Here is an 11,400-nt window from a genome sequence, read left to right as displayed (position 1 = left end):
ATGACGAGCGAAAGAACCACCCTCAGTGACACAACAAGCGAACGGACAACAAACCATGGCACAACCATGGAGAAACTAACCAGCCAAAAACCAACAAGCAACGGACTTGAAATGACGAGTGAAAGAACTATTCTCAGTGTCACAACAAGCGAACGAACAACAAACCATGGCACAACAATGGCGAAACTAACAAGCCAAAAACCAACAAGCAACGGACATGGCTGTAGTGGTGTTTCTGTTGGAAGTTCTAATGGTGTTTACACATTACATTTTGAAAATCAAGCTCTCGATGTATACTGCGAAATGACAGGTTCTGATCAATGGACGGTAATACATTCTAAAGTTTAAAGTTTAATTACAAAATCGTTAATAACAATGCTTATAATGCTTTAAAATAACTTGTATATATGTCAATGAATCAGCAATTGTTTGTTAGTTTCTATTTTTCGACATAATGACATATAATTTTGCAAATAACTTTGAAAAGTGGCCATTCGGAGGGTAAAGTGTCAATATAAAGTTGCTGATGATCTGTCTTATGTTGCTGTATTGAAAAACATGACGATTATAACATCATACTGAGGTTCAGCTAGCTATAAAACCAGGTTTTATCCACCGTTTTCTACATAAAATGCCTGTACCAAGTCAGGATGATGACAGTTGTTATCTATTCGTTTGATGTGGTTGAGCTTTTGATTTTGCCATTTGATTAGGGATTTTCCGTTATGAATTTTCCTCGGAGTTCATTTTTTTTTGCGATTCACGTTTTTTATGGCAATCACGAAAATTTTTTTTTTCAAATAATAGAAGAACTTTAATATTTCCGAAAGGAGAAATTTTACGATGGGCTAGAATTTGTCCTATTATTTTAGAGTTTAAATCGAATTAGTCCAATGTTTCTATAATTTGCAACAGTTTTTAGCACTTCTTTCTTTGTCTGTTATCCCGAATCCCAAGACTTTTTTTAAATATCGATCAACCATGACCAGAGATTGGTCCGATTACTTTCAATGTAGTTTATTAAGTTATAATTACTTTCATTGAAAATTGTACGATTAAAATAAATTAATGATAACATCATTGCTCAAAGTAACCTATTAAATTAATGATCACATTGGCAAATCGTGATTACATCTGATTACATCTGATTACAATGAATTTCAAATTAACCCATTTGCAATTGCGTGCTATAAATGAATAAGGTAAAAAAAAAATCTTTTTGAGAAAGGAATTTCTTTGAAATATATTATTAAATAATACCTGCAAGTTTTAATTTAATAAACCATAGATATTCACAACATATATATATGAATATTGTGACCCATTACACTTTACCATCATTAATCATGTTAATCTCTGATTTTTTTTTAACTTAAATTGAATAAAGTGTAATAGAGAGTTTATGTTTTTCTTTTGACAATTTCCAGACTTTAAACATGTATTGTATGGTTCAGAATTTTTAAGTTAAAATATTTGTGAAATAAAGTAACCATTAAAAAAAATATTTTAGAAATTAATAAAATTGTTGAAGACAACCTAAACAAAAAGTACCAAAAATAATTGTATTTTATATGTTAATATGTATACAAAAATTTTAAAAACAGTATATTTGTGAAACTTTTTGTTTGTACTAATTAAAAACTTTTTTTCTTATGTCTTGATTATGTTTTATCCTATATATTGCCATACAGCTACACACAATTGGTAATTGCAATAAACACGGCTGTCAATTTAACGTAGGCAATAATCACAATAATCACTGGGGTAAAGCTGATGACCGTAACTGCATTCACGGTCATCCCAAGATGTCGGATGAAAAATTAGGTCAGTTTCTGTATTGTCCGTTAAAGTGTTTCTATATCATTTTCTTTACAAATCATACATTGAAACGATGTAAATTTATAAAAGAATCACTCGGAAATCACTAATTACTTCTGAGAAATGTGCATGAAACGGGAAATTCGATTTGAAAAAATTGCCAAGATGACCGTAAATCACAATTGAGATGACCGTAACAGAATCAGCGATTCATAACAAGGCTGACCGTAACTGCTTTTAAGATGACCGTAATTTGTAAATGATGACCGTAACTTTTAAAGGATGACCCTCAATTCTAAGAAATATCCGTATTTATATAACTATCTTTTTGTATCAAATGATTAATCGTGTTGGTATACACATATTAATATGAGAGTTTTATCCTATAGGTAGAAGAAAATAAGACGTGCTTCAAATGCAAAGATTACCATATGTATCTTTTTTACAGTAGAGGGTTTAATTTTTAAAATGAATTTGCCAAAAGACATGCAAATGAACAGGAAGGGAAAACATGCTACAAAAGCGCGATAAAATGACACCTTACAAGCATAATGAAAAAAATGCGGTGCACAGCCTTCAACTGCTCGACAAAAGATTTTTTGTTTTGTTTCTGGGATTCCTTTTAATGACATATAATAAATACACATTTTTAAAAATGCCAAAAAATTGCATGTACATCCATTGATATTATATCGTCTTTCATTTTGTCGTGCAAATAAAATAACAGAAATATTTTCTGATTCGAATAAACTAGTGAAGGTGAGCTCCAGCAAAGTAGATCCTTAAAATAGTATTGTACGAAAAGCGTATCACAAGGCGGAACGTTGTCAATTTGTATATATACAGAAATGTTATTCATACAGTCAGGATTCTACTTCAAAATTATCTCCCCATTACGCCAGTTCATGCTCACAATCGTAGAAATGGAAGCCATTGTAGGGATGACGCTCTGCCAATTTTGCTCTTGAAAACTGATAAATTTCTCCACATAGCACCATAACGATCGATCGTTATATGTCAGTTATATTTTAAAAGACAAATGTATCTACTAGCTAATGAGCATTAGTTAATGATCTTGTCTGCATTGATTCAACTTAAAAATATTGTCTGTTCGGATGTCAGATGGAATTTTTGAAAATTCTTAAGCATTTAAAAAAATTCTAATTAAATATTTCGTGGAAGGGCAGACTAAACATTTTCAGTGGTTGAAGATTATAAACCCTAGTTATCACACACAAGAAAATCATATTTTTTCGAAGATATCCATTTTCATCATCCAAATTAAAAGACTCGTCAAGTACTTTTAGAAAAAATAGCTATTCGAACACACCTACTCTGTTTTTGTGATTCCTTAGATAGGTATCTCACTTGACCCATATATTTCATCTTTTCGTACTGTCATTTTTTTACGTTATAAAGTCAACCTGTAGCTTTGATATATAATAATGATAGAATCTGAAGCGAGATGCTATATAAAATACTCCTGCTTTGTACGTTTTAAAGACAAATATACAACCCAAACATGCCCCAACATAAAAAGGTGCACTCGATTTTTCTCTTTTCGATACAATCGTTACCTGTTTTGGGAAATTTGTTCTTGATTCACATAATGGAAGGGCAGACACGAAAATTTCTGAACTAAAAGATTGATATGTTCTCCGTCCGTGATAAAAAAAAAACGGAGGTTATGCATTTTCTACATCCAACTTATAGATACTATATAAAGATATATTATTTATTCAAATGTTCTCTTATATCCTTGAGGCATCGTCCCCTGGTATCAACTGCATTCAAGTTACCTATGATGCTTCCTTGTTTGCTTTTGATACAGGTAGGAAAGAGACATTTACACACATTTTACATGCCTATGGCCCATAAGGTATCGCCCCCTGGTGTCAGCTGCCTTTAGGAAACCATAATGCTTTCCTATTTGCTGCTGACACAGGATGAGTCATGGACATGTTTAATTTCTACTTTCTTTTTGGCTAATTATTATATATTTAATTGATCCAACTTTTTGTGTACTATACATATGTGGATATCTATTTTTCTTTTTTTCTTTTTGGGCTGCTTGTTTGTTATCTATATCAACCACACTTGCAATAAAATGCATTAGTATTAAAAAAAAAACATACTATAGATTCTTTATCTACGTATTCTTTAAGAACTTAAATAGTTCTCGTTTAACTTTTTTTTTTTTTTTTTATCTCATTGTTTGTATTGTATTATGAAAAAAATATTGATGTTGTAATGTTTATGCCCTTTGGGGCCCATAATTGGAAAATAAAATATCTTATCTTCTTATCTTATCTTATCTTATATAAAAAAGAAGATGTGGTATTATTGCCAATGAGACAACTATCCAGAAAAGACCAAAATGACACAAACATTAACAACTATAGGTAACCGTAAGGCCTTCAACAATGAGCAAAGCCCATACCGCATAGTCAGCTATAAAAGGCCCCGATAATAACCATGTCGTCGTCTTGATATCTTATTGTTTTGCATTACTATGTAATAGATACATTGAAAACTTATGCAAAAGGTGTTTTTTAAATAAGAAAATTGTCGTTTTATTTGTTTCTATTTACTTTTTAAAATTTTGTTACAATATCAAACATTACAGTTAACATTTATCGTTTTCTCGATAAACACAGAGCTTCTATTCTTTTGTTCTATTTCAAAAGTGTTTCCGCCTGCATATATCAAGAAAAATTAAGATTTTAATCAGCTTCCTCTGGAACCATACACATGGGCTCGATTACCAAATATTCGTATGTATTATTAATGTTTTTAATGCTCCATTTATTGGAATTATGTTTTTCTGGTCTGTGCGTACGTTCGTCCGTTTGTCTGTTTGTTTGTCCGTTTGTCCAGCTTCAAGTTAAATAAAATTGAAACTGAGTACACATTTTCCCTATGGTATGATCTTTTTAATTCTAATGCCAAATTACAGTTTTATCCCATTTTCATAGTCCACAAAACAAAGAAAATGATAGTGTAGATGAGGCATCCGTGTACTAGGGACACATTCATGTTTCTTCAAATTTTCGTCGTATCGCTGTCAATTTGTGTTAAAATTTTAACGTCGATATCAATAAATATTTCATTGTTTACGAGAAATATGCAATTTACTATCATTGTTATAAATCCTAAATATGGCCAATTATATTATAGTTTAAAAAAAGAAATTTATGAAACATGTTTATATCCGCTAACCGAGCCCCTATTGAGATCGACAAACTCAACAAAAAAGCTTTGAATACAATACAGATATTTCTTAGAATTGATGGTCATCCTATAAAAGTTACGGTCGTCCTATATAAATTACAGTCAGTCTTTACAAATTACGGTCATCCTTTACAAGTTACGGTCATCTTTTTACCAATCACGGTCATCCTTGTTTTATGTTACGGTCATCTTGAAAATATTTTGATTATGATTTACGGTCATCTTAACGATTTTTTCAAATCGAATTTCCCGTTTCATGCACATTTCTCGGAAGTAATTAGTGATTTTCGAGTGATTCTTTTATAAATTAACATCGTTTCAATGTATGATTTGTAAAGAAAATGATATAGAAACACTTTAACAGACAATACAGAAACTGACCTAATTTTTCATCCGACATCTTGGGATGACCGTGAATCCAGTTACGGTCATCAGCTTTACCCCAGTGAATAATAACAGGATTTTAATTCAGGGGTTAAAGAAAAGTATAACTTTAACATATCAGTCATTATGATATATATACACCTTTAGATTGTGAATACATGTACAATACCTTTTACTAAAACTGATGATATCTTTCAAAACTGTAAAAAGATATATGCAGATGTGGTATGAGTGCCAATGAAACAACTGTCCAACAGTTTATTTTTTACTGTTTTTAATAAATCAATTAATATGCTTACTATAAACAATACTATTTTAACAAGTTAAATATTTATTAAATATGATTAATAAAAAGTTCATTTAAGACATAACACATTGACCATAAACACAATTTTAGATAGAAATGTTTTGTAACTTGGTTAATTTAAATCACATGTAATCCGATTTATTTGGCTGAATATTGATTACAATGATTATTTGAAAAGTTATAATCAATTACAGCTGATAAATTATTACAATTACAATTTCCCCAAGTCTTACTTGGCACATTTTGGATACATAACATGTGAATCGAAGGGTGCAGCAAAGTATTTATCATGCTCTAGGTCCGACAAAATACCCTATAATTTACTATTATGATGGATTTTTTTTTTCACACAGCATTAATTAAGTCTTTTGAAATCTCCTTTCATCGTTTATGACTATCATGGAATTATATTGTTTACTTGCCATTTACACTGCACATGCAACATGTGGATCCATATCGATTAAAACTTATAGAACACCACAATTTATAACGATTTGATTGTCTCTTTGTATTGTATAATATTTTTAATTTGATATTGCATTTATGATCAAAAATATGAACAATAGGTGCAGCTTATAAATGATAAAACAAGTGAAAATAAAATAGAGCTATACAATTTATATAACAAACTATACATTTACAATTATGTTCAATAAATTTGTAAGAATTATCTTTCAATATTGAATGTAAAGGTGTTCCAAAGAAGAATAGATGGTTCAACAGATTTCTACAGAACCTGGCAGGACTACAAACAGGGATTTGGGAATTTGAATGCGGAATTCTGGTTAGGTAAGTATTCTGAAAAGACCTGACAAAAAATTGTGTAAATTTTCTGTGTGTTAATTTAGAAATCAAGGTTCTTATTGTGTGGTTTACAATACGATACGATATAAAAAGTAAACAGAACATGAGTTCATGGAGTTGTATATAGTTGCTTAGTAGACATTAAAGTTCCTCGATATAAATTGGCAAGCCAACTAATGAGGGGGATAGGACCTTTATCGGGACTCCGGGATCGGATGTTTTTAAGCTCGGGGTTTCGGGATTGACCCTTTCGGGATCAGGGAATTTTTTTCTCGAATTTCGGGATGTCGAGATTTAAATTTATCTTTTTAAGTCCGGGATTTCGGGATCAAGACCTCTCCTAACCCCCTCACTAATTAAAACAGAAAATAATGAGTGTTTTTTTTTAAATATTAATTCTTATAGATATTGAATTGGTTAATGAAAACACCTTTTGGAATAGATTGAAAGCATGATTGCATTTGAATTTCAAGTGTTCTATCAAAAACAACTATACCGGCAATTTTGCTTACGTGAATTACATGCATTTCATATGAAAATTTACTATGACATTCATCTCAAACCAATTTATACTTGATATTATATGCAAATGGTCTCATGAAGTTTACCCAACAAAATGGTATCTTACTTGTTGTAGATTAAATTGAAAGATTTAAAGATTTAAATGCTATTTGAATAAAATTTGTTTTGAAAATTTCCTTGAATATGAGTTGAAAACATGTGAAATCATTTCACGAATATGTTGGTTTGAGAGGAACATTCTAGTGAATAAAATTTCCCTTTGCAGACTGAAGAAAATATACTTTCATATTTTCCAAAAAAGAAATTTTTTCTGCTATCAGCTTATACGCCAACGGATGTTCAATGTGAAGACATGCACACACGTATTTGCGCATCCAACAGTAGGTTAGAACATTCAAATAGATGTTTAAAACCAACATCGCACTGTAAGTGAAAAGTTCTTGCGCTGAGACAATAATAATTTTTTCATTTATTTGACCTTTTATCAAATCTTTTGATTTTTTTTCCCTGAAACATGTTCTGAAAACCCCGATCAATATAAACAATTACATATGTTTGGTTTTGTTGTGTTAAGAAACTGTTGAGATAATATTTGTACTAGTTTTCTTTTTTTGTAAAACGATGAAAGTAATACCTCTTGTAATTCTCTAGGGTTTTATGCACACATGTAGTTCTTAATTTGTATGTTTATGTCACTATACTCGTTGTACCTTTTTAGCCATTGCGTTTCCCTCGTTTATTTACTTTTATTCTAAAATTAATTAATGAGGTAGGAACATGGGTCTGCCATGTATGTGTGTGTGTGTGCTTTTTGAATAAAAGCTTAAATGAAACAGAGTTTACTAGAAAATGTTTTGTTTTTGCAGGGAATGAAAATTTACATAAGATCCTATCTACAGGGAACTACAAACTACGAGTTGACCTAAAAGACTGGGACGGTGAGGTGCGGTATGCTGAATATGACACGTTTGCTGTAGGAAATGACGTTACAAACTACGAACTCACTATTGCAAATTATGATAGAAATGCTGGTAAATAGTGTTGCCGTTTCCGTTTATATAATTCTTGTTATGTTCAGATCTCATCGTGACTCAATCTACTTAGTGATGTGTTAGTTTATGTAATATACGTAAAAAAACTCATTTATTTTGCTTCCACAAACCCAAAAAAATAATCAAAACATTGATTCACAAACACTTATGAATTTTATACGACTGTCATACAAGTGGGAGGTTTACCTAGCTATAAAACCAGGCTTACTCATCATTTTATACGTAGAAAAATGCCTGTCCCAATTCAGAAATATGACAGTTGTTTTCAAGCCTTTTGATATATTTGATACTTTAATTCAAAATTTGCTTAGGGAATTTCTGTTTAGAATTTTCCTCTGAGCTCGGTATTTTTGTAATTTAACTATTTGTTTAATTCTCTGATCTTACACGAGCAAAAAGCACATCAGAATCAGATGTGGATACCAAAAAAAAGTATGTACAATCTTAGACTCTTTTTATCTTGCAATAGCATTAAACTATGCGACTTTTCTACACTTTTCACAAGTATTCCCCACTCCAAACTAAAGAAAAAGTTGGTTTGTTTCATAAAACAAAATGGCCATCGTAGATACACGTATCTTGTCTTAGGGAAGGATAAATTATACTTTGTAAAAAAAACCACTCTGATTCAAACAATGAATTCTCTGAAACTGACATTATCAAGATGCTTAATTTTTTGATCGACAAAATATTTGTTACGTTTTGAGAACGTGCTTTTCATTAAAAAAAAAATCTGCATCCCAATTGGAATCAATTGTGACTTCTTTTTGCCGACTTCGCACAGGAATCTCTTTGGCTCTTTTACAGAAAGAAAAGAAGTAACCAGTAACCTTAATTTTTTTCTTTTTGCTATATTGTTGATGTTCTCTCACTAAATAATTCAAAATTTGGTGACTTTGTTGAACACTTATATCCCATCGAACTTGGAATAAAGGATACAACAGAATCAAATAAGTCTGCCTCATATCTTGAAATTGACAATGCGAGTCGGTTGGGAACAAACAATTTCGACAAATGTGATATTTTCAGCTTCCCAATTTTGATCTTTAAATTTCTCAGTAGCTACATTGCAGCAGCAGGTGGTGTTTGTGTTGCGCAGTCTAAAATGTTCTATGTTATGTTTTGTTTACTATTGTTTTTCTGTTTGGTGTTAGTTCGAATCAGCAACATGGCAGGTTCGGGTTTGACTCTAATCCTAAATGACTAGGATTATGAGGTTCTTATCAAAGGTTTCTTTCTGAGCATTCCGACTGCCTCGATACAAAAATGACATGGACGAAATAGCACAAGAGTGCTGAAAAGTGGTGTGAAAAAAATCTAATAATCAATCAATCAAGACATAATTTTTTTCATATCTCCTGAGGTATTTATATGGTAAAACCTGTTCTGCTTTCACTTGTTTATTTGATTGTTGGTGTTTAACTCCTCTTTCAACAATCTTAGATATATAACAGCGGTCAACGTATATAGGTGGTTGCCAGAAGGTTCAAACAAACCACCATCCTACGGCAGAAAAAAACCTACACATTTTTATTATCATTAATCCGAGAAGACCGCTAGGGCATTTTGTGGCTTCAAACTAACAATATCTGTGTTAACAGTCTAACGATCTTTGTTTTACTATTAGCAGGGCTTTGCCAACAAGGCTTCTTTTGTTTAAAGGTTTCTGGTGAAGTAAGATTTAGAAAGAGTATTATATCTGTTAAGTTATATTTGATTTTACTGTACTTTTTTTTATTACAGGAGACAGTCTGATTGCACAAGATGAAACATATCAACCAAATGGATATGGGTTCACAACATGGGATAGGGATAATGATGGATCACCTTATGTAAATTGTGGAGAGAAAGAACATTCTGGCTGGTGGTTCAAATTTTGTACTATGGGCAACCTGAATGGGAAGTATTACAATGATGGAGTGATTGAGGGTGACGGGATATACTGGGAAGCCTGGAAACTCTCACGATATTCTCTCAGGAATGTATCGATGAAAATAAAACAAACTTAAACATTTTTATATGTGACCAATTGATACACGAAAGAGTGAGGTCTTTGGAGAAGAAAAGCAAAACTTATTTTATTTAATTCTTTTACGTAGTTTCAATGATAAATAAATAACGGCAACAGTAGTATACCGCTGGTCAAAAATCATAAATCGATTGAGAGAAAACAAATCCGGGTTACAATTAGCTATTTAAATTGTTTTGTTAATCATGACATATTAAAACTTATTGTTTAAGGTCATAGTGAGAAAAAACACAAATATTGATTTTTTAGTCACATTATGTACAAAATGGTAAGCCTGGTATCTTTTATGAAATATTTTAACAATGTTTTACGACTCCGATTAAGATCGTCGGGATATCAATGATTGACAGTTTTTTTTATTGAATACCGTATTAATTTTCTTTTTCATTTTGTTGTTCTATTGGTTTTTTTAATATTTGATTTTCTTTTTTATCCTAAAAAAAATATTCTACTTAAGACTACGTTTTGTTTTATCATAGTAATTTTGCTTTTTAATTTTAATTTTTTTGCTTCAATATAACAAATTATTTTTTGTTAATCTGCGTCATTTTTGCATTGACATCTATCAGAATGTACATAGCGGAAACCCTTCATCACTTTGTGTTTCAAAATGCTATGAATTAGTTTCACAGATATGTCAAACATGTCTCAGCTACACACATGACTGTAATTACAAAAATAAATATTCATCCCTTCACTTTGTTCCTGAATTTTAAAAAAACCACCACAAACTTGACATATGGTAAGTCGTCGAAAGTATGTAAAACATGGAAACCACTCATTATAAATTTCATGCTTCCGAAGCGATTTTCTTACTGATTTTGTATTCATCACGAACCCTTCAAGCCGAATATATGAAAGCCCAGTATGTATAAGAACCGAAAAATTGAAGAGCTATGAAACAATACAGGACATAAAAATCTCTAAATTCAATCTAATGTCAACTTGTTTAATATCGAACTATCGACAAATAGGAAGTAGTTACTCAACAAATGTTTAAATAAATTGCACTTATCCTACAACTGAACATTATACAGTTACTAAATATAAAAACAATTCCGTTTCAAAAAATTCATAAAAATGTTGACGAAAGTTTTGTACAAAGGTCTTGCAGACGACGGACAGATGACGGAATAAAAGCAAAAATTCGAGCAGGTACTCGACTTGCTTTCGCCGTTGAGACTCTCTCCAATTAGACAAAGACTGCGATGTCGTTGATAAACAAAAATTGAACAAAACTGTGTCATTCATAT

General features: G+C 31.2%; 1 protein-coding gene across 1 annotated transcript; it reads left to right on the top strand.

Moving 5' to 3' along the window:
- LOC139526266 (fibroleukin-like) lies at positions 1–10,127 on the top strand. Its single transcript, XM_071321397.1, has 4 exons — positions 1–327; positions 6,433–6,529; positions 7,933–8,097; positions 9,862–10,127. The coding sequence occupies exons 1-4, from the start codon at positions 1–3 to the stop codon at positions 10,125–10,127; spliced, it is 855 nt and encodes a 284-aa protein (XP_071177498.1).
- The last annotated feature ends 1,273 nt before the right edge of the window (positions 10,128–11,400 follow it).

This window comes from Mytilus edulis, chromosome 6, assembly GCF_963676685.1.
Source record: "Mytilus edulis chromosome 6, xbMytEdul2.2, whole genome shotgun sequence".
Taxonomy (NCBI): Eukaryota; Metazoa; Mollusca; class Bivalvia; order Mytilida; family Mytilidae; genus Mytilus; species Mytilus edulis.
This window is presented reverse-complemented; position numbering and strand designations above follow the sequence as displayed.